At 47.4% G+C, this 25,030-nt stretch overlaps 1 protein-coding gene across 2 annotated transcripts in view; it reads right to left on the reverse strand.

Moving 5' to 3' along the window:
• Mgmt (O-6-methylguanine-DNA methyltransferase) overlaps window positions 1-25,030 on the reverse strand; it is a 268,737-nt gene that overhangs the window by 33,216 nt on the left and 210,491 nt on the right. For both annotated transcript variants that reach the window (XM_008832091.3, XM_008832096.3), the window contains exon 3: window positions 20,013-20,173. In XM_008832091.3, coding sequence (XP_008830313.1) covers window positions 20,013-20,173 — 161 coding nt within the window. The remainder of the gene's footprint in view (window positions 1-20,012; window positions 20,174-25,030) is intronic.

Below are 25,030 nucleotides of genomic sequence, written 5' to 3' on the forward strand. Positions count from 1 at the left end.
AGAAAGGAGTTTCAATGTAGACATGGTCTTGGTGGGGCGATGAGCTTCTGGCTCAGCTGGAGGGATGCCGTGACCCTGAAGCCACAGTACGCTACAGCGAAGTCCTGGGGATGGTGAAAAACGTCCTAGGTCCCTTGGTTCCAGCAGTGCCATATGATGAAGTGTGGGCTTGGGTGCTCCCAGCATGCCTCACTGGAATGGAAGAAGCAGACCTAGGTGGTTGTGTCAGATGTGAGGGGGTCCAGGAAGGCCAATGAGAGCATCTGAACCAGGAAAACATGTGGCTGGCCCCAGGAACCCACAGATGTTGGAGAAGCAGGCAGATGGCCTGTGATACTTTCAAAAGGTCCAGGGGTGTGCTGGAAGAGAAGGCACCCCCCGCCCCCCACAGGGCAAGGCAGTACTGAGATCAAAGGCTTCTGAAGGCCAGGAATGACATGTGATTCAACAGTCAGACTAAGGGATCTCCATGTGACTCAACTGTCAGACTAAGGGATCATCATGTGATTCAACAGTCAGACTAAGGGATCTCCATGTGACTCAACTGTCAGACTAAGGGATCATCATGTGATTCAACAGTCAGACTAAGGGATCTCCATGTGACTCAACTGTCAGACTAAGGGATCATCATGTGATTCAACAGTCAGACTAAGGGATCACCATGTGACTCAACAGTCAGACTAAGGGATTACCATGTGACTCAACAGTCAGACTAAGGGATCACCATGTGACTCAACTGTCAGACTAAGGGATCACCATGTGATTCAACAGTCAGACTAAGGGATCACCATGTGGCTCAGCTGTCAGACTAAGGGATCTCCATGTGATTCAACAGTCAGACTAAGGGATCACCATGTGATTCAACAGTCAGACTAAGAGATCACCATGTGACTCAACAGTCAGACTGAGAGATCGCCATGTGATTCAACAGTCAGACTAAGGGATCTCCATGTGATTCAACAGTCAGACTGAGGGATTACGATGTGATTCAACTGTCAGACTAAGAGATCTCCATGTGATTGATTCAACTATCAGACTAAGGGATCTCCCTGTGACTCAACTGTCAGACTAAGAGATCACCATGTGACTAAACAGTCAGACTAAGGGATCTCATGTGATTCAACAGTCAGACTAAGGGATCACCATGTGATTCAACAGTCAGACTAAGAGATCTCCATGTGATTCAACAGTCAGACTAAGAGATCTCCATGTGATTCAACAGTCAGACTAAGGGATCACATGTGACTCAACAGTCAGACTGAGAGATCGCCATGTGATTCAACAGTCAGACTAAGGGATCTCCATGTGATTCAACAGTCAGACTAAGGGATCACCATGTGATTCAACTGTCAGACTGAGAGATCTCCCTGTGACTCAACTGTCAGACTGAGAGATCTCCATGTGATTCAACAGTTAGACGAAGGGAACCCATATGATTCAACAGTCAGACTAAGGGATCACCATGTGACTAAACAGTCAGACTAAGGGATCTCATGTGATTCAACAATCAGACTAAGGGATCACCATGTGACTCAACAGTCAGACTGAGATCACCATGTGATTCAACAGTCATACTAAGGGATTACGATGTGATTCAACTGTCAGACTAAGAGATCTCCATGTGATTGAGATCACCATGTGATTCAACAGTCATACTAAGGGATTACCATGTGATTCAACTGTCAGACTAAGAGATCTCCATGTGATTGATTCAACTATCAGACTAAGGGATCTCCCTGTGACTCAACTGTCAGACTAAGAGATCACCATGTGATTCAACAGTCATACTAAGGGATTACCATGTGATTCAACTGTCAGACTAAGAGATCTCCATGTGATTGATTCAACTCTCAGACTAAGGGATCTCCTTGTGACTCAGCTGTCAGACTAAGAGATCTCCATGTGATTCAACAGTTAGACGAAGGGATCCCATGTGATTCAACAGTCAGACTAAGGGCGGTCCATGTGATTCAACAGTCAGACTAAGATATCACCACAATTCAATGGTCAGACCAGGGGATCTCCAACCCCACAAGAACAGGTTGGGGAAACACCACCAAACAAATACAAATTGCCTTAGCTGTTCAATCCACAGTTATTGACACTGAATCTCTGAGGTGTCTGAGGATGTGGACTCAGTGGGTCCTCTGCCAGGGGAAGAGGCCATGACAGAGACTGTCAGGAGGCCAGCATAAGATGAGACATTCACACAACCACTCACGCCTCGTTCAGCGTCTGGCAAACAGAACAGGACAGAGTGTGAACGCCTGGCAACTGGCTTCCTCTTCCTCCCCCGAGACCAGCTCCGGCTGTGGAGTAGATATGACATGTACTCAATATTTCCTAGGTACACCTTGGAAATTTGACTCTTGCTCAAATTTCTCTCTATACAGTGGAGGCACAGGTGCCTTGCTGCAGGGCAGGACACTCTTATGACACTCAGAATCCTGCCCCTCCTACAAGTGCCCTGTGCTCTGCCTGCTTCTGTGCTGGTGACCACATGGTCCTGTCTCCTTCTGCCCTTTCTGTATAGCCCACATCACCTGCAGCCAGTCTACTTGGCAACCACAGGCCAACAGCTCTCATACCCAGCTCACCATTATACCTGGGCCACATTCACCAAGGCCTTCACAGTCTGCTCTCCTCAACTACTTGATGGCAGCTGTCCTGCTTGTGCCATTTCTAGAAGAAACCACACTTTCCCAGACATTCGCACAGCCTTGGCCTTCTGCCTGCTCTTTCCTCCTATGTTTTCACGAGGTCCGAGCTTTCAGTTTCTTTTACTTTTGGCCTATCTGTCGTCTCCCTCAGGGCTAGGAGACAGGTGTCCACTCCACTGGGCACCTGCTTGCTTTCCCTCAGGGCCCTCTGTGCTGTTGGGTGGCATTATCTGTTTATGTGTTGGTTATCTGTTACCTCCAGAGTTGTCCTGCTTGGCCTACATCCTTTCCTGGCCTATGACACATGTCACAGAGGTCTCTGAGACACATCTCCTTGACAAGAGACTTAGACAGCCACGACAGTGGCACACGGGCTTTCCTTGATGTTGGCCTTCCTTTCTGACACTCAATCTTCAGGAGTGCAGGAGCAGAGGCACACCATGCAGAGAGCCAAACACAGCTGTGTCTTTACCTCAGAACCCATAGGACCATTTCCATCATCTGTTCCCCAGTTTTGTTTTCCAGAAACAGAAACCTGTAATACTCACTTCAAACATACAGAAGAGTTAGTTAAAAGAGTTTTCACAATGACTGCGCACATACCTACCACTCAGAGGGGACAACCCCCTCCTCTGTTGTAGCTCACATATAGCCATCTCTCCCCTTTTCAATCCATCTTAAATTCTACTGCATTCCAAAATGAAGTAAAGACATCAGTTACTCTCAGACACATTAGCTCGTATGCCATTAATTAAGAGTTCAATGTCAATTTAGTTCTTTCTCCACGGAGGTAGAATTTACATACAAGGAAGCACCTATCTTCAGCGTGCTCCTGATGAGTTTTAACAAACATGTATACCTGTGCAACCCATGCTGTTAAGATTCATGCTGGAATAGTTCCTTGTGCCTCCTTCATGGGCAGTTACTCCCTGTACAACCCCACAGGCGGTTGTGCCTCTCTCTCTCTTTTTTCCATCCCAGATCAGCTATTGCTACTTTTAGAACTTCATTCAGTAAGCAAAACCAGACATGCACTGCGTGCCTGGCTCCTCTGTACAGCACACTGTCGAGAGACACACCTGTGTGGCTGCTACTCACGCTTTCCCATCATGGAGCATATGGACAGGGCAACTCCCTCTGGGCACAGCGCTGTTAATCCACATCCCCCCACAAGTGGGCACTGGGCCCTCCCAATTGTTGTTAATTACAAGTAAAGTTACTGTGAACAGCTTTCATATATTTCCTAAGCATGGAGACACTGGGTAATGTGATATGGGTGCATACTTAATCCCAAAGACATTCTGCCATGTATACCCCATGAACATGCATGGTGGAGGGGTGCTCTGCATCCTCACAGTCATTTGGTATCACGAGCTTTGTTCATCTCAGCCATCTGGCACAAGTAGATAGATGCCTCTCAGAGTGGCTTCAGTTTGGATTTCACTGAGGATGCCCAGCACATGTGCTTATAGGCCAGTTCACACACACAGCTTTGTGAAGACAATGTCCTTTCTTACATATTTATGGGGTGGTCTCTGAATGGTGGAATCTCAAAATCTTCATAGCTCCTATCTACAAGTTCTTTGCTAGAGGCTTTGCAAAAAGTTCTCTCACTGTCACCCATTCATTTCCTTAATGCGACCCTTACTTGCAGTAAAAGACAAACTCCTTTCTTACTTTATCTTTTGGGATTATAAGAAATGCCTGACCAGCCAAAGCATGGAAATATTCACTTTTCCCCCCTAAACGCTTCACAGTTTCAGATTTATGTTTAAGCGTATGCTAGAGTTTAGATTCATTTTTGTAACCGAGGGAGGTAGAAGACAACCACCATTTGTTGAGAAGACTCTATTCTCCTTACCTGGCCTCTTTCTCAAAGATAGATGTGTGTGTGCAGAGACCAGAAGGGCCACTGGATCCCCTGGAGCTAGAGTTACAGGCAGTTGTGATCAGACCAACATGGGTGCTGGGATCTGAACTCAGGTCCTCTGGAAGAACAGTACATGCTCTTAACTGCTGGGCCATCTGTCCAGCCCTGACAGGTCTCTGTTTAACTTTGGATTCCCATCGTAGTGTCTTGGGTACAAGAGATTTGAAGGAAGTTCTAAAATCAGGTTATGTAAGTCCTACAACTTCTTTTTCTAATTTACCTTTTCATTTATAATTTCATACATACATATATATTCCTTGAGGCCATGGGGGAGGGGATGGTCATTCTAATTTTTATTTTTCAAGATTGAATTAGAACAAGAACAGCACATGGGGAACTCAACTCTGCAATACTGGCTATTTCAAGGACAAGGTGTATCTTTATTTTCTTGTATTGTTCAGTGGAGAAGTGTTAATGTTAAATAGTTTATACTGGACACGACTATAATGTAGTGACTTAAAATTTAGCTTTCATCATATAATAACACGACTTCTCGTGCAGTCAACCTTGCTAAATTCACTTACTAAATATTTTAAAAATTCCTTGAGATAGATTATATTACTTACACAGACTAATAGACAGTTGCAGTTAAATTTTTCTGTTATTTTACTCCTTTTTTCTTTCAGGTTTATACAATACTATTTATAGCATTTTTGCTATGTGTACATATTTATGTGTGTACAACTGTGTGTGCAGATACCTATAGATGTATGTATCGGTGTACTGAGATCAGAGGTCTTCTTCATTCTCTACCTTAGTTTTTGAGATGGGTGGGGGAGGGGTCTCTCAATGAAATTCAAGTTTGCTGATTGGCTAGAGTGGTTGGCCAGCAAGCTCCAGAAATCTTCCCATCTCTGCCTTCCCAGTTCTCGGATTACAGTGCATACCACAATGACAAGCTGCCTCTGCCTCCTGAGTGCTGGGATTAAAGGCTGCACTACCACACGCAGGCGGTAAGGACAGGCTTTTTACATCTAAGAGATGGAAGTCATGTCCTGATGCTTGGCAAGCAACTGACCAGCAGGGCCATTTCCTCAGCCTTTGTTTCTTTTAAAGCATCTGTATCTTATAGACAATGTCTGGTAGCAGCTGCCTGCATATGTTAGACTGTTCTGTTCATCTGTGCCTTTTTACTTGACTCTGAAGACCATTAACATTTAGGGGCTGGAGAGATGGCTCAGCGGTTAAGAGCACTGGCTGTTCCTGTAGAAGATCTGGGTTGGAATCCCAGCACCGCATGGCAGCTAACAACCTGTCTGTAACTCCAGTTCCAGGAGCTTTGACACTCTCTTATGTCCTCCGCAGGCATTGCATGACATGGGCACAGTTACATACATGCAGGCAATACACGCGCACACATAAAATAAAAATAAATAAAAAAGAGAACGTTTACGTTTAATGAAATTGTTGGTGTGGCTGGATCTTTGTCTCCCAAGTCATTATTGCTCCTGTCTGTCCTTTGTTTCCCCCATTCCTCTTTTAGATTGTTTTAAAAATAAGTATTTCAGTTTTGCACTAGACATCTGTTTATAGTGGCTGAGGATTTTTAATATGCATCACAGTTTATTACTATCTTTAAACATCAATCGACTCGCTCACAAGAATGTAAGGAACGACGTACCCCATTTCCCTAGTCCTGTATCTTGTGCTACTGTGGTCACACATTTTGCCTCTACATATATCACAAAATCCCAAGTAGGGAGTAATACAAAACAAATTTTACTCTGAGTAGTTATTACTTAAAAATAAGAACACTGAGGACAAAGCCATGGCCACGTCCACATATTTCCTGGGTCTGGTTCTGTTCAGCACTGCGGGAATGCTCAATGCTCAGCTCCCCAGTCGTTCTTTGCTGGGTTTCCATCCACACTTCAACAGAGTTCTGCAGGAGGCTCAGGAGGACGCCAGACTCCCAGAGTTGTTTTTCTGCCCATAGATCCCAGTCAGCTGGGACACCAGACACAGTACTAGAACAGTTTTAAAGACAAAACCTGAGAGGAACTCACATGTCTACTGACAGGGGACAGAGAAAAAAATGATGGACAAGCGTGACATGGAATTCCAGACAACAGCTTAATAAGTAGATGGTCTCTACAGGACTCAAAAGCATTTGTTCTCAAATGCAAGTCCCAGGAAAATACTGATATTGTGTTCATTTAAAAGATAGGCAAAGGGCTGGACTTCACAGCACAGGCTGGTGAGGGCGTTCAGTTGAGTACTGCATCCTTCATCTCTGCCTCCCAAACTCACTCTGCCCCTTATTGTTTACACCTCACACACCCATTGTGAATATTCTTTGGTTTGTTTTAAGTATTCCATAGCAGAATGACAAAAGCCTCAACCCACCTTGTCCTCTGAAGCTGCTCTATAGTGAGGCTCCCAACATGCCATGCCACTCCTGTTTCCAGAAGGAAACACACATTACCTCCCATCACATGACCTCCCCGCTCCCTGTTCAGAACAATGGGGCACAGAGGAGATACCCACACATTTGACGTCCATACTCCAAGGGCCATATGGGCAAGAGACCCAGTGTGTGCTCACCCTCTGGGGAACACAGTGTGGGACATTATGGAGTGTTTTGGAGAGGGCTGGCACTGTCACGTTTATAGCTCCTGCCCTGGATCAGACACTGGGCTGGGTGCTCAGCTGGGGGTGGAGACCCTCCCATGTGGGCCCCAGGAGCACTGGCAGACCCTGGGGTCATAGACCATCTGCCAGTGCCAAGGGTTAGGACGTTCAGTTGAGTACAGCATCCTTCATCTCTGGCTCCCAAACTTACTCTGTCCACCGCACACTGACAAACCCTTGATGCCCAGGAACCTCCTGAGGAGTCAGGGTGACAAAAGCCAGCGGCAGTGGGGACATGCAAGATCAGCCCAGAGTGAGGAACAAGGGACTGGCAGGTGGAGACAGCTGTGTGTGCCCAGTCAGGAGGCCCAGCCTAGCCCCGGCCCCACCACGCTAACCTGGGGGTTGCCCAACCTTCTTACCATCAAGTCCAGAAGTCCCTTCAAGGAGCCATTTAAAATTCAATTACATTTTATTTATTTTTGTGTGTATGCACATATGTGCACGCTATAGCATGCTTGTGAAAGTCAGAGGACACCTGGCAGGAGTCAGTTCCTCATCCCACCACATGGGTCCCAGGGATTGAACTCAGGTCATCAGGCTTAGCAGCAAGTACGTTTTTCCACTGTGCCTTCTAGCAGCCCCACCCCAACAGCCGTTTCCATGGTCTAGGACTTCAAAGTGAGTAGGGAGAGGAAATGACAGGGTGGAGAATGCTCTTTTTTCAGTAAACATCATAACTGGCCCTATCGTTTATTTACAAGAGAGACACTACAACTAAAAAGCTTCCTTTGGTCAGCTGTGGGTTTGTGACAGCCACGTTCTCTATGGCCAATGACACAGTGGGCACACACGATCTGAGGGAAGGTCACAACTTGTTTGGAGAGAGATGATGAAAGTCACATGGCTGTTAGGCTGGGCTCTAATCTGACCTGCCTGGTATCCTTGTGAGAACAAGGATTCAGGAAGTCAGAGAGACACTAGGGATGCATAAAGATCATGTGGATGCAAGAAAGTTGCAGGGGGCAGTGTGCCAGCCAAGCACAGAGGCCTCAGAAGAAACTGGCCCCACTGACACTTTCATCTTGGCCTTCTAGAGCTGTAAAGAAATTGCTGTTAACCCACCCAGTCTGCGGAACTTTGTTACACAGTCCAGCCAACAGACACAGAGGTGAACACTTCCCCGGGCTGTCAGATTGCTGGGTACAGAGAGGGTGCTTTCACAAACACTACACGCCAGGGAACTACACTGACAGGTATACCTCCAAATAGTGCCGGTGCAAAGACTGAGTCCCAGGGGGAGATGGTGTTTTTGGCTCCCAAACACCCTGGACAGATACTTGCTAGCAAAGGTCAGGGGAAGGGCACGAAGCTCCTGGGGCTTTTACTCCTCAAGAGCCAGGCTGTGTCCACATGGAGGTTAGGAGAAGAGGCAACAGTGGAGAGTCACAGATGTCCAGAGTTACTTTCAGGCAGCTGTGTGAAGAACGGCCCCCGACAACTACTGTGTGAACTTTTCCTTGGACAACAAACAGATGTCTACAGTGGGTAGGGCACCAACCACAGACCCAATGAAACGATTCCACTCAAGTCTAGCTTGGTGAATCAGTGCTTAATTAGGGTTACTTACAAGAGTAGCTTGTGAGCAACACTGAAGATATTCATTCTCTCTCTCTCTCTCTCTCTCTCTCTCTCTCTCTCTCTCTCTCTCTCTCTCTCTCTCTCTCTCTCTCTCGCCTCCTGGAAGGGTGGGGCCTTTTGGATCTCTTCCCCCCTGCAACCATTAACTGCCTAGAAATCCTTAGGGCAGAGTGGGGCCTCATGAGCCCCTCCCTACCTCATGAGGGAACATGAATGGATCTAGTGTGCATGTTTCCCGCTGAGGCTTCAAGATAGCAACGACCACCTCGTGCCTGGAGGACTGTCCACACCAGAGCAGTGGTTTTTTCTCCCTGGCCGGGAGGCCACAACTGCACTGAGCTGGCTGGTGTCTCTTGAACGCCCTCTGCCTTGGTTCCAACACCATGAAACAGGGTGAAATAGTGTAAGAGGTTGCACCCTGGAGCAGGATCCAAAGCACAGAGCACGACCGCCTTCTGAGCTGCCCCACAGGTCAAAGTCAGAGGACTGAGCAGCTGGGGCAGAACGGGCCTGCGCCAGACCTGCCCCTGTGCTCATGTAAATCTCACACACTCTGCAGAAGCCATGAGTCTTAGCCTGGAGGCCGGGATGTGTCATCCCAGAGGCCAAACCCAAGTCAAGTGGCCCTGAGTGGAGGTCGTGTGTGGTTAGCCCAGTCAGCTGGCTAACACAGAGTCTGTGCTTCTCCCTCACTGCACCAGGTTTGTGGGGAAGCCTCCTGAGTGGAGTGCCAGGCAGGTCTGCTATCTCTTCTTGGCAGCTCCAGGCCAGGGTCAGGCTAGATTTGGGAGCAGCATCTGCCTTAACCCTGGTGAGACCAGCTTTTTAATACAAATTGGGCCATTCATAATATTTAAAAGCATTAGCTTTAACACAAACAACACTGCCAATGCAATGTTGAAAACAAATCCTGCTTTCTAGAGAGAGAAACCTGTACCAGGGCCTCTTGCTGTCCCCAGGTGGAGACTCGGCCCCCAGCCGAGTGGACCAGGTGTTCAGAGCTGAGACGTATGGCCAGTGGGGCAGGGATCTATGACGCAGGCTGTAGCGCACATCAAAAGGTGTTAATGGTTTCAATATTTATCTGCTGCAGGGAAGCACTCTAAAAAGAAGACCGGAAAAAAATTCTGCTAATGGCTGTGTCTCTGCCATTAAAATGAAAAGCTTAATGCATCTTATAATCAGAGGACAATTTGCAAATCATTAAGAGAAATGTAAAATTCCATTAAAATACAAATCAAGAGATTCTCCCTGGACTAATAATCTTTTTGATATTATTTTGCATTTCACCATTTCTGTTCCAATACCCAGGCCTCACAAATGATCAGCTCCTGAGCACGCTATTTACCACAGCCTACTTCTTTAACGAGAGACGGAGGGAAGAGGAATCTGCTATTCAGAGCAGGTACTAATGAAGAATTCCATATATTCTGAAATTTAATTAAAACCCCAAAGATTTCAAATTAGATGCAATTTGAAATGCCTGGGGCAGAAATACATGCACTTGCGTGGCGAGGGTATCACACTGAAAGTTGATACCGTAATTGGTCTTGATGTATTTTTGTGTTGCTGGGCTGAAGCACAGAACTCATAACCATATAAAAATTCTCTGTAGATTACCTGCTCATTGAAAATGCCATCACTCAGGTAGGCCTCTACTAAATTACCATGCTACTAAAATGCACAAAGTGATTCGCAGAGTACTGTGGCACAGCTGGCCGACGCTGCCAGTGAGTTATGCGAGCGTCAACGCCGCCTTTTTTCTTAGTAAAATATGCTCAGTTGAATATTAAAATATAATTGGCATTCAACCTAAGTAGCTTAAACCATTTTGTTATCTTCTTTTAAACCGATTTGGCTCCTCCACGGCTATTTTCAAGGATGCGACTCACAAACTAATGATACCATCACGTTCGGCTAGATTTGCACCGTTTTACATTTGTCATAAATAGGTATGGTTTCCACAGCCTGCCAGGGCTGGCCTTTAATATGAGCTGCTCTTGAACATCAAAGGCCCAATTCTTGGGGAAGAAAAGGGGGCTATACCATTTATGTTCATTCTTGGGTATTTTATTCTGAGAAGAGGAAAGAGATGAGAGTTTTCCATGAGAAGTGCATCTTGGCTGCAAAGAGCCCTTCTATCTTCCCAGCTCAGCTGCTAGGTCTTCCCAAAGTCACTTAGGTAAGGAAAATCTTACTGTTTGGGGGTCTGAGGCAGAGACAGCGAGCCCATCCTAAGATGTATTTATATAAAAAATGTAGACGAGATGCCCGTGCGAACGCCCAAGTGTGCAGGTGGGCTCGCATTTCTCAATATGCATTTGCTCCCTTCATTAACAGTAGTAGTGGTAGAAACAGAAGTTGCCATAGTAACAGACATACTGGTCACACTGGCCAAGGGGCAGGGCTCACTTGCGATGCGACTTTTTAAGCTCTATCAAGCTTACCTTAAAACCCTTACAATGACCCAAGCAGCTGAAGGAAGTGTTTATGGTCATTTGAAGAAAAGGTCCTTTCTCTCTACTCCATCCTCCAGTTTTCTTTTTAGCAGTAATTTACCGCACAGCACAACAGAGCACAGGGCAGGACACGCCTGGTGAGCCCACCGGGACTGTGGTTCTGGAAGCTTTCCCATTTCCACACAGCCCACTACCATTCTAGCAGCCTGGTAGCTTGGGAAGGAAGGGTGGTTTTACGCCAAGTATATGATTTTTCCTTCTGCCACAAGTCACACAGCAATTACACTAGAGACTCGTAAATCTCTCATTTCAGGTCAGCGTGAACATTGGGGTCCAGATAAAAAGCACAAAAGCATTTAAATTAAGCAGTAGTTTTTATACTTCTGGCTCTTATAATTAGTATTTTTGCATTATCATTAACTTTATACCAATACTTAACAAACCAATAATGTATAGTGCAATTCTATGCACATTTTATTAAAATATCATTTCCTGCCGGGCGTGGTGGCGCATGCCTTTAATCCCAGCATTCGGGAGGCAGAGGCAGGCAGATCTCTGTGAGTTCAAGGCCAGCCTGGTCTACATAGTGAGTTCCAGGACAGCTGGGCTACAGGGAGACCCTGTCTCAGAAAGACTGAAAAAAACTTCATTTCTCTATCTGTAACATGTAGACATGTAATACTGCCGAGCAACACAACACATGGATGTGAACATTCCTTTTGGAGGTAGCATACATTTATCTAATGACTACAGTGGGGATAAAAAGTTAAAAAGACACTTAGGTGAAAAGTTTGTTTTGCTTTAAAATAATATTGACTTTCTACTTGCTAAACAACTTGTATTTTTCAGAGCTCACCCCAAATCTAAAGCTACCGAGGAATACAGAGGAGACATGATTTATATCTTCTCAAGCAGAATTCTCTGCCAGTGGAAAGAGTCCACCCTGGTGCCGACACACCCCACGGCGATGCCTTTCTTTTCCTGACACTTTATTTTCATTACTCACGTGCACCTCCTAAGAATTGAAGACACTCTCCTCTAATTATAAGTTATTGCCATTCCTAAGAAAATGAATACTTACAAGGTACCTAGTTCTTTGCATTTTTAAAAAGAATATTATTCTTTTTTTAAAAAATATTATTTTTATGTGTATGAGTGAATTGCTTGCATGTATGTAAGCGCACCCATGTTGCACAATGCCTACAGAGGTCAGAACATGGCATTGGATCCCTTGGAACTGGAGTTATGGACAGAAGTTAGCTGCCATGTGGGGTGCTGGGAACCAAACCCGGGTCCTCTGCAAGAGCAGCCAGTGCCCTTTAACCATTCCACTATCTCTCCAGCCCCTTATTAATTCTTTGAAAATTTCATGCAGTGTATTTTGATCATATCCATCCCCTTCTCCCAACTCCTCCCAGAACCACCCCCCCATCCCTACCTAACTAATTTCATGTTCTCATTAAAGAAAAAAAATCCATCATGTCCATTTTGTGCTGCCCAAATACTCTTGGTTGTGGGGACATCCCCTGGAACATGGCTGACCTGCCAGGGCCACAGCTTTAAAGAAAACTGACTCTCCTTCTCCCAGCATCTATCCATGCCCATAGCTTCTCAGCTAGGGGTGAGACATCTTGTCTACCTCCCCCTTCCGTGGGGGGATTTTGTCTGGCTCTCATAGGTCTTGTGTATGCTGTCACAACTGCTGAGAGTTCCTATGTGCAACAGCCCTGTTGTGTCCAGAAGACACTGTTTCATTGTAGTCACTGGTGATGGTCCCTGAGCCTTGGGAGAAGGGGGAAGATATAGGTGTCCTATTATGACTGAGGTTTCCACAGGCTCTTGACCAGTTGTGGGTCTCCATGTTAATCACCATCTACTGGAAGAAGATGCTTCCCTGATAAAGGCTGAGAGATGCACTGATCTACGGTTATAGCAATAAGTCATTAGGAGTTAATACTCTGTCCATTTGGCAGAATAATAGCAGGTTCTCCCCTAGGTCTGATGATCTGTCTAGCTACAGGTTCTTGGTCTCAATAATGGTGTGAGGCATGGGTTCCAGCTTGTGGAGCAGGCTTTAGTTACTTCCATAACATTTGAGCCATGATTGCATCAGTTGGAGTATCTTGCCAGGTCAGCTGTTACTACGGTTGCTTGAAGACTTTATCTCTGGGTAAGACTGATGATTACTGTTCTCCTCTGGCAGCATGCATAGCACCTTCCAGCACTCTGAAACCTAGCCAGTAGGATGACAGTTTTAATAGAAGCTTTCAGAGATTTAGTGAGGTAAAATTGCGAATTCAGTTATATTTAATGTATCCTCACACAAAAAGCAATACTCAAAATAAATGTAAATACTCCAAGTCCTTTTTAATGTGATAGGGGTCCTCTAGAGTATCTCTGTCAGGGTCTGAACTTGGCTGACCTTTGCAGAATCCTCTAGGCCACCTGCCAGACTTGGCTAGGTTGCATGGTGGCACCCAGCACCCTGGGGCAAAGGTCTTTTCCAGCTCATTTCCCCAGAGACCTTTGGGGACTTGGGGGATCAAAGCCTGACCGTCTCTTAGGCTGTGGATTAACTTCTCAGGTTTCTAGGCTCCCTGGTGTCCTTGGCGAGGGTTGACTAGCCACAAGTGCTTTGCATAGGGATACCCCCCAATTTCTTGGGGTCTGATAGGTTGTGACTCTGTCCTAGACATCACAAGCTGACCCTGAGACATGACTTCTTTCTACAGAAGATGGCATTCCGGTGTATTTAAACCATCAGTGATTCAGGGCTGGGTCTACCCTAGAAGGGACTAGTGGATATTCACTGTGGGAAACAACTTTACCCTCTTTCTAAGTGCTTCCATCACTCACAGTCCTCCAGTGGGGTGTGTGTGTGTGTGTGTGTGTGTGTGTGTGTGTCTGTGCATGCATGCATGCATGTGTGTATGTGTGTGCATGCATTTCTGTCTCCTAGCCAGGCTCTTGAGCATCTTCTGAAACATTTCAATAACTTGGCATTGGAGTCACTAACACAAGGCCCTTTGGCTCATTCTTCTTGAGACAAACATTAATGACACACTGATGCATCTTTGTCTAGCTTTGCTGTGTAGAGATCCCTAGATTAGGTAGACACACACATGCATACCTCGGAACCTCATCTGTCAATGTGCAGCATGCCACTCCTTATGTGTGTAGGGATACACGTGTGTAGGGATACACGTGTGGCACGCACGCACTGTGTAGGGATACACGGCTCAAACAAAACACTAAGAATGGCAAACTCAATACAGGATGAAGCACACTGCAAAACCACTTGTAGGAACTGGATGCTATTTCCATTTTTGTTTTTGTTTTGGGTAGTGCTGAGGACTGAATTCAGTACTTGCTAAGCAAGAACTCTATCACTGAGCTTTATGCCTGCCATGGAGCCACTTTAATAAATTCTTTTAGAGCATTACTTCTAAAGTACAGAATGTGTTTGCCTAACTCTTTGATGACTCCTGGGGAGGAGCAACAAATGCAGACATTTGCAGACATATTAGGAACAAGATTTCTTTTTTAATACACTTATTGATGTGCATGTGTGCTTGTGTGTGAGTTCACGTGCATGTGTGATTGTTGTACCATAGTGCATATGTGGCGGTCAGAGGACAAGATGTAGGAGTCAATTTTCTCCTTCCACCACGTGGGTCTTAGGGATTGAATCTGGGTTGTCATGCTTAGTAGCAAGCACCTTTACCCATGGAACCATCTCACCAGCCCACGAACAAGATTTTAGAACACTCTGATATACTTTACTCTGACAGGTCCCACAGATGGACTGAATCCAAGAGCAACTTCAAAAGCTGTTTGCTTGAAGGAATCATGTGGGAAACTCTCACCTAGTCCAAGAACTTGCACAGTACACACACACACACACACGCACGCACGCACGCACGCACGCACGCACGCACGCACGCACACAAAGAACGGCATTCACGACGACTGCAGGGGCAGGAGCCCCACAGAAGGTGCGGCACAGCGACTCAGGGAGACCTGAGCTGCAGACCAACAAGAAGCAGCTGCTCATCAAGGAGAGGCTAAGAGGGGGAGGCAGGAAGGGAGCTAGAGAGGCCTGTGATCTGTGGACACAGCAGAGGAGCCTTAGAGGCTCTGCAGGACACCTCCCCTGAAATGATTCTCTCTAGTGATTCAGCCTGGAGTGTCTACCCCAGAGAGACTCTCATCTGGGGTCCAGCATCTATGCATTTCAGGCAGGAAGTGATGTCGGTATGCAAGTGTGATGCAGTCAGCCTGCCTCCGGGAAGGGTCCCTAGGCAGGCCCCAGTTAGACACTCTCTAGAGCAAGCAGTGTACTCCTCTACACAGCTCTGAAGGGGAAGAGCAGTGGCATGGACGTGGCCTTTTGTCCTCTGGGATGTGATCCTTGGGACAGGTGACAGGCCCTGACAGGCTGGTGGTGAGTCTGTCCCTGCTGAAGGCAGCCTTTGCATCCTTCTCAGTTGCCTAGAGGTCACTGCAAACTGCTGTCCTTTTCCACCCACTGGTTCCTGCCTTGCCTGCCGTTGTCTCCAACCCTTCCCCTGTCTAGGCTGCAGAGCAGACGACATGCTGGGCTTCATCTCTGTGATCATAACTGGGCTCCTGGCTATGGCTCACACTATGTACTGGAGCTACCTGAAAAGGGTCCCAGTCACCTTCAAGTTCCTGGGCCTGCCATCCTACAGGAGCTGACAGGAAAGTAGTGCACATGGTACCCACAGCTTAGCTTTCATTTTAGCTCTGTAAAGGGGACACAGCTCTTCTGGGGAACTCCCACTTCCCCTCTCTGGGAGCAATCCTACCTGCTAAGGCCAAGGATAAGGCAGTGTAGACTCCAGACCCCTATCTCTTCACACAGAAATGCCCAGATAAAGCAACCTGTTGCTAATCTTGGAATTCTCCGAGTAGCCGAACCTCATGATATTTCTAATATGTGAAGTTTAAACTACAAAATTCAATTTCATAGGGTTCAACTTAATATATATTTTTTTGTATATAGCCTTAAAAAGACAAGGCAAGGACAGCACACTCAACCAATGGAGGATCCTGAAAAAGAGAAGGTCCTGTCTCTAAAGAAGAGGGCTAGCCTCACCTGAGGAACAAGCAATAAGAGTCTAGCCCCAAAGGGCCTCAGTTCCAGGGATTTAGGAAGGAAAGATTCATGGTGGGACTCATGGATGAGCTCAAATACAATACCTCTTTTAAAAATTTTGTGTGTGTCTATGTGTTTGTGGGTGTGTGGTGTATGTAGGACTGTATGTCTGTGTGTGAGTGCTCCTGTGGAGACTGGAGAGCAACTTCGGGAGTCAGCCCGTCCTCCGTGCGTTTGAGACAGGTTGTCTTATCTTTCACCACAGCAGAGGCCAGACTGGCTAGCACCCATGAGTTCTCCTGTGGCCTCCCACCTCCTCACAGGAACACTGGGATTATAGACATGTGACAGCTGCAACTTCCTTTTGGATGTGGGTTCTGGGGATCGGATCTCAGTAGTCAGGTTTGTGTGGCAAACACTTTACCCATTGAGTCATCTTTCAAGTAGGTTGGAATGAATAGACCTGGTCTAAATCTAAGAAGAATATGCCTAAAAAGATAGGCAAAAGCAGATCAAATAAACCCCAAAATTAAAATGTAAAGAAAACCAAACAGACAAAGAAAACATGAAATCCATATTAAAATGAACCAATTCTCCCTGCTCTCCACAGATTGGGTCTAGAGTTCTATGGTTTCCAGATGGTACTGAGCTATGCTAAATGCTCACTTTGTGAGACCTGCCTTCCTGATATCTATTTCTTTGACACTTCAAATTGCAAACTGGATAAAAAGGGGCATTTACGCATGTGGGGTAGACCCAATTAACTCCACAGCAGCCAGAGTACCCCAACCAACCCTACACCCTCCTATACCCTTGAAACTATAAAATCTGCACACCTGGTCCCTGCCCAGGAGCAAACGACTGCACTAAATTAAAAAAAGCTGCTCTGCACAAGGCGTGGCGTGGGAAACTGCGGCCTACGCAACAGCTACTAGCCACCAGAGGTAGGCTTGGCTGCAAGGCCAGCCCTAGCCTCAGATCTCCTAGGGTACCAGGAGGAACAGGATGCTGGAGGCTGAGCCCAGCTCTGTCTAATACTGCTGGAGTGGACCTTGTATGGCTAGAAGTGTCCATGTACATTGCAGAGTTGGGAGCAACTGTGTCCCATCTTCCTAGTCCCAAAGACCCATTAGGATATGCTGGCATAGGACACAGCCTGTGTGTGGCCTTGTGTCTCCCAGCACTGGAGACAGAGATAAGTGTGGCCTCCTGAAGTTCTAAGGACATGACTGGGGAGTCCCACAGTCTGGTACCTGGATCAGGGCCAGCCAACATATCCTGGGATAGCAGTGATGGGATGGGCACTGGCTACAGAGGCAGTTTGGGTAAAGCCTGGTTGTTTGAATGTCACTCCTCCATCAGTAGACACCCTGCCCTGACAGTGCTGCCACATGAGGCTGCTTCTCTAGGTCTGGCCTGACATGTATGAACACAGATAGCGCCAGGTCAGTGAGTCCCACTATGTGGTCAGCATCACTGTCAGGCTTCCCCAAAGTGAGTGTTTTCTTTGCAATTTTGGCCTCTGTATTTTTCCTTAAACCACACAACAAATCTGAGGCAGAGTTTAGGATTTTACAGGTGCATGCCCTGTCTACCACCCCATGGGATTATACCCCCGCCTCGTTGTTTTCTAGTCCGAGACCTTAAACCTCAGTGAAGGTCCTCGGCAGGCATCATAGAAGGACAGCTTGCTGGGCAGCTCTACCTCGCTCCTGCCCAGGCAGTGACCCCAAAGGGACACTGGTTGAAGGTGTCCCCTGCTTCCCAGTTCTATTTTAAAACCAAAGCCATGTTTCAGTCCCTTGGACTCTAAGTAACACATGCAGCCTGTGCTGGGCGATTGGTGGTGCTCAACAGTCACACAAACACAGTCACTTCAGTCACAAGTCGTCGTGCTGGACACAAAGTGTGGACAGAAGCACGTCCAGTGCATACTCTCTTCTCCAGCACCTCATGGACAGGCAGTGGGGGAGTGGTCACTGGACACACACAGTGTCCTGCAAATGTCCGCCCACCCATCCTGGACACCCCTTTACAAATTCTTGTGGCCTCTGCCAAAAGCGTCCTTTTTGTGGTGCCTCTAAGCCACATTATGGCAAAGCATAAAAAACAGACGGCCTGACTTTTAGCATTCATAAGGCCAACAGCGGACCAGAATTGCCAAGCATCCTTTCCTTCAGAGATCCCTCAGAACTGGGGTCCTGAGCCAGGTTTCATGCCTTTTATTGAGACAGAATCTCCAGTATGAAATGCAAAAGCAGTCAGGACCATCCTTACCATCTTGGAGAATCTTGCCCTTTGATCCGTGGGCCTAGAGTATCACACAAACTCAATTTCTCTCATTGTTTGCAATGAGAAAATCACACTGCTTTCAGAGCTTTGAGATGTCAAGTGTGTACACATGCATCACACACTATCCGGGTGGAGGGCAAGGGGTCCTGGGGAGGAAGGTCAGGTGCCCAGGTCATAAGAAGAACATGGGGCTCAGTGAGCCTGTTTACATTTTAAGCAGTAACTTGGTTGCAAGGCTAGTTAGAAGTCTTTACTCCTGATGATGTCCATATTACCTCCTGAAAGACAGCTTCGGGTGACCAGAAAGAACAGGGCACCGGTTCATTCCAGCTGTCCTTTCAGCTCATTTGCATGAAGCATATTCCCGTTACTGCTGCACTTGTCTGACCTGTCAGTGAACTCAGTCAGGCATTAGCCTGACCTTAGAGGGCTTCTGAACTTGTTCTTCTGAAAATTCAACACCATTTTCCAAGTGTGAGCAGAAAATCAGCAGCAATTCAATCATCTTTAAATTGTACTTAGTAAGCACCATTTTGAACCTCAAGATTGCTTTAGATTCACTATAGTTAAACTCTCAGGGTAATTTTTTTCTTAAGGAGACTCCTGCATTCACGTATGTAGGTTTGAATATGAATATATACTCAGTTCTATTAAATGATTATTTATAAAAGTCACTACGAAGAGTACATTTCAGCTATGTCTAGGGTGATGTTAGTGACGATAATTAATTTCTGTGTGAAGCAGATCCAAACAGAATCTTTAAAAGAAATGTCTGTGATTTTATTTTTAGGTTCCTGTGAGATATTAAAGGCCTTTAGTAAACTATAGTAAAGCAACTTGTTCTCAATTTATCTCTTAGAATGTATGCATGGTAAGTCGGAGAAATTAAAATTAGCTAAGAAGATGCAGTGCTCCTGCGGACTCCCGCAGTAGCCAGCACCGAGTGACTTTATGGAAGTGGCTAATTGTCCAGATACAAGGCTCATTTTCTGTGCTGTTGGCAGGCAGAGGGCTTAAGTTAACAATAAGCTTATTGAAAAATTTACTGCCATTCAGACGTGTTCCTATTTAAACCTTTCAGCCGAGCGAGACTCAAGGGTTGATCTGCACGCATCGTTTTTGCTGCTTTTGCCAAGAATTATGTGACCAGTTGCCAAAACTAACACAGCCACTTGGAATGGGCGGGTCGCAAGCTCTAGGCCCTTGCTTGGCCACATGCCGCCTATGTTTGGATGATGTGAAAATTCCAAGTCTGTGCAGTCAGTAAACAAGCTGTGATGTCAGCAATAGCTAGTAAGTCAGGCTCCCCAAGGCAGTGTGGGAGAGGTGGGGTTACTGACCTTGCTGGAACACGGGGTGGTGGAGAGCAGGCAAAGGGAGCCTCTCTGTGGCTGTGGGTTCACGGAAGTAGGCATCCAGCCAGGCCGTACACTGCACCAGGGCCTCTGGCATGCCCTCTGGCCTGCTGAGCACCTCAGGAGTGTCTGTGGTCTCTTCGGGGCTGCAAAAGGGATAACCAGCTTAGTAAACCACAGGTGTGCAAAGCAGACCTACTGCACCTAGTGGGGAAAGATGGGCAGCCACTCCCTGGCTGTGTGTGCCTTCACTAGCTGCCCACAGACCTTCTGAGGACGGGACACCGAGGAAGGTCGGGTGGTCCCACCTCCAGGGACCAGGGAGGGATTAGAACTTCCAAGCCTCAGTAGCCACAGTGTGAAGTCTGGGGATGGAAACAAGAGAGACTGACATGGGAACAGCTCAAGTGACAGCACGAGTTACAATCAAGTAATCACCACTAAAAATATCATCAAGGGGCTGGAGAGATGGCTAACGCTTAAGAACACAGACTGCTCTTGTAGAGGACCTGGGTTCAATTCCTAGCACCTACATGGTGGCTAACAACTGCCTGTAACTGGAGTATGGAACTCCAGTTCCAGGGGATCTGACACCCTTTTCTGGCCTCTTCAGGCACTGCACATACATGGGATACATATATACATGTAGGCAAAATGTTCATACACATAAAATAAAAATACATTTAAAAAGTCTAAAAATCACCAAGTAACTAGACTGTAGCACCCACATCCCACCCCTCCCCCCTGGAATTCCAACAGCAGAGGAGGCACCCTACATCTCGGATAGCATTTTGTTATACTGGGGGAAGCTCCTTGGACTGAGCTGACTCACATTCTCAGCAGTGTGTGCTGATATCACCCTGTGAGTTTAGTATTTCAACAACAGCAGGGCAACTCCTCTCCTGACTGGGACATCTGGTGGCAGGTGCTTACTAGCAGGGGCTTAGTACCAATCCTCCTGCTTGTTCTTCATGGTCCTCATCCTGCTGATGCTCGGCCATTAAATCTAAGTTTTTCCTAACAGCTTCGATGGCTTCCTGCTGTTCCTTCACGGGGCCATCTTCTGTTCCTTGATTGGCTCTGCATGGAGCCCGCTGCTCATCCTCAGTTGGTGTCTGGCCTGTGTTCCACAGGCCAGGAAGATGTCCTGCGAAGGGTCTGGGGTTCTGTGGCACACCCGGTTTCTGTTTCAGTTTCCTGGTCTCCACACCCAGGAGGCACAAGCACTGGGTCTGTTTTCCCAGAGGATCTTCCTCCTCAACTTTCCTGGACCCTAGACAGTGGCATTTCCCCTGTGACTTCCCAGGCCCGGTGAGCATAGACTTTCTGGTCTTCTTAGGTATCTGTGTCTGGGTTCTCATGGGAAAGTGGGCAGCACAGGCTTGGAGATTCCTTGGGCTGCCAATCTGACCTTCCCTGTTCTTGGATCCCATGAAGGCTGGCTCATCTGTTCAGTCCACAGAGTGTCTGTGTCCACATGTGGCCATCTTGGTGAAGAGGGGAGGTCTCCATTCAGCTTTGGAAATGTGGCCTGGCACAGTGCGACAGGTGAGGCTGAGGGCCAGGAGCCCAGGCCAGGCCATGGGCGAGATGGGCTCCACAGAGAGGAGTCACCAGAGTCACCTGGGGGAGCAACAGCATGGATGAAGAGCACAGAGGTGAAAGGACCTCAGAGGTGAGGCAGAAGGCTCTCGGGAGTCACAGGAAGGTGAGCGCGTGGTCAGGGAAACCAGTGTCCTATGTTCCATGGACATGACGGGAATTTCATGTGGGGCGAGGTTCACACTTGGTGAACTCCTGGCCCATGAGAGACCCTGTCTCAAAAACAAATAAGAGGATACCTGAGTTGTCATTTGTGCCTTACGACCCGCCCACCAGCTATGAACACACAGGCACACCCAAAACTTTAAGCCCTGAGTTGGCTGATGCTGTTGACATCACAGGTCAGGAGACACACAATGCACTGGTGGGCAGTTTCCTGATTCTCTGTGTCCTGCAGATTTGAGTCCCACAGGACACTGAGACCTGTCAGCAGGGCCTTGCAAACAGGTGTCAGTGGAGGCTTAGCATTCTCACTAAGTCCTTGGATCATTCAGAAAAAGAACTTCCGGGATGAGACGCACACAGGGTCCCATCACACTGTTTTCAGAGAGGACAGAAAGTCTTCTAGAAAAGCTCTTTAAGTACACAAACACTGCTGGACATTTAGATGGAACCAGAGGATGGCTGGAGACAGCAGCCAGAATGGGGCAGAAGTGGATGAGTGACAGAAGTCAGGCCTGGGAGGGCTGGGAAGGTGCTCACATGGTAAAGTGCTTCCCACACAAGCTCAAGGCCCCAGTTCAATCCTTAGCACCCTTGTCAAGCAGCTGGGCTCGGTGGTGCATGCTTAATAATCTCAGTGCTGGAGAGGGAGGGGAAGACAAGTGGATCCCTGGGGCTCACACTTGGTGAGCTCCCGGCCCAGCACAGACCCTGTCTCAAAAAGCAAGGAGGAGGGCATCTGAGCTGTCATTTGTACCCTATGACCCACCCACCATCTACACACACACACACACACACACACACACACACACACACACACAAAAGCCCTATGTAGTACCTGGATGTTGTTCTGGTTTCACTTCATTAATGATTGTCTAGGCACTCCCAAAACTTGAAGCCCTGAGCTGACTGATCCTGTTGATATCACAACTGGGCAGAACAGGACCAGGCTTTTCTGAGCTGCTAGGCAGGGCCCTCACTCAGCTCAGTGCCTGAGCAAGCAGGTAGGATCTCAGCCCCAGCCACTGCCTGTATATCTCAGCTAGGCCCCAGGGATGCTGGGCTTACCCCTCACCCCAACAGAGACTGTACCCCCCTTCACTCCCGCCATCTTTCTCGTGTCCTGGGGAGATGGAAATGTCTCAATGCCCTGACTGCTTTTCCTATTAGTGATGTCTAATCTGGGGAGGGACAACTTCTACCTGTGCTTAGCTCAGCTATGATCAATTTTAGAGACACAAGCCCAGCCCTTCGATACTTGCTCTGTTCCTCACTAACCGGGTGAGTGGTAGACTGAGGATATCTAAGAGGGGAGATGGAGAAATATGTGATTTACCCTCATGGTCACTAGGAGTGGTGAGAAAAATGAGGGGCAGGCATGGTGTCTGCTGGGGGTAAGCAGAGACCCTCCAGAGTGGGCCACCAGTAGTATTTGTGGTTAATTCTACCTGCTCAGATGGATAGTGATCAGAACTCATGTCCACATGCCCCAACCCTCAACCAAGGACAGGGGAGGGACAACTCTGCCTCTGGGCCATGTGGCAAACCACTCTGGCCTGGTACTTTTTATAGCAGACTTTGGCCAACTCGTCAAGGAAACTGGAGTGGTGGGTGGGATGAGGCGGATGCAGGCGGATCAGGCAGCCGAGTTTAGTCAGCATCTCAGTGTCAGGCTCAGAGTCAGCCTTCAGGACCTGTGGGTGTTGACAGGACACTGCACATAGCGGTCCCTCGGGGAAGTCACTGTTTACCAGGCGCAGGAGGCATCTGAGAGCATGAGGCAGGGGCTTCTGTATTTCTTAATGACTCCTCAGCCTTGTGTGCTGCCCATATTGGTTCTACCTCCAACCTTGTGAAGGGAGCTGACATTTGAGCTGTTTCCTTCCATTTCTCGCTCTTAAAAGGATATGTGAAGAATTTTTATAGTAGTCAAATTCATCTTAAATTGATTTTTTATGCTTGTGCTTAAGATCTCACCTCTGATTTACTCTGTACCTCTTCTTCTAACTCTTTCTCTATCAGCATTAGATAACTAGCCATGGGTGAAATGTAATTAAACAGCTTTGATTCTGAAGCAAGGATTTATGAGACTACATTTAAAATGAATGGCTTTAAACACACACATAAAACCAGATTTTTAAAGCCATGACACAAATTTCCATTTCTACAATAAAATGAAATTTATTCTCCTGCCCTCCTCCTCCAGCCTTTCCTGCTGCTTGTCCAGAGAAGAGCCACAGCACGACAGCACCAGTAACGGCTGCTCTTATGATGGGGGAGTTTCTCCAGGCTTCCCCACTGACGAACCCTGAAACTCCAATAATTAGGGGCTCTGTGGCCCACACTTTTTAAAATTCCATATCCCACTTTCCTCAGCACCAGCCTTGGATGAGATGCAAAGCCCTAGCGCCAGGTGCCGCACGGGGACCTTTGCTCCCACACCAGCGGGTAATGCAGGAGGCACATCGGTCCATCTCCCTAGGCACTTCCAGCATGTTGCTGCCCCCACAGAGTCATAAATACAGAGGTGAAGATTGTGACACAAATCTCCCTTTTCTTTTTAACTAGGCACAAGAGGATGGCTGGGGGCTGAGAGAGACACTCTACTTCCTTGAGCCTCTGCCATGGGGAGACAGAGTGCAGGGTGTCTTGAAGCGGTGAGGCTGGGGCCAACCACGGTCTGAGGATTCTTCTAGAAACTGGCAATGGTTGGCAACCTCAGGCCAAGAGTGTGCTACCTCCTGGAATGCCAGAGCACAGAACACGCCACAGGAAGTTGAGCTGCTGCTGAACTTCTGTCCTTTTACTTCTAAACATGGGAACAACAAAAGTCCCAGCCTCATCTTCTGTCACATGAGCATACCTGTACTCTCCTGTATAAAGCTCATGAAGCTGTATGAAGGATGTCAAGACACAGAGACACTCAGAAACAGGAAGGAAACAGCCAAGATGGAAGGGAGCCGGTCTTGAGGCGTGGGGAGGGATGCATGTGTGGCATGGAAGCTCTGCCTGGTTACCCCAGTCTTGTCCTCTGAATCTAGTCACGTTAGTTAACCACTGGGTGGAGGTCAGGGAGAACATGGCTCTGCACAATAGGCATCACAAAACCAGAGCTTTCCTCAGGAGCCTTGTCTGGGGTCTCCTTCGTCACCGAGCACTGACGTGTGCATGCTGTGATACACGGGACAGAAGGGCACACCTGTCCCCCCTTTTCCCGTCCTTCCCAGGTTACAGATTCG

This window comes from Nannospalax galili, unplaced genomic scaffold (assembly GCF_000622305.1).
Source record: "Nannospalax galili isolate Female #2095 unplaced genomic scaffold, S.galili_v1.0 scaffold810, whole genome shotgun sequence".
NCBI lineage: Eukaryota > Metazoa > Chordata > Mammalia > Rodentia > Spalacidae > Nannospalax > Nannospalax galili.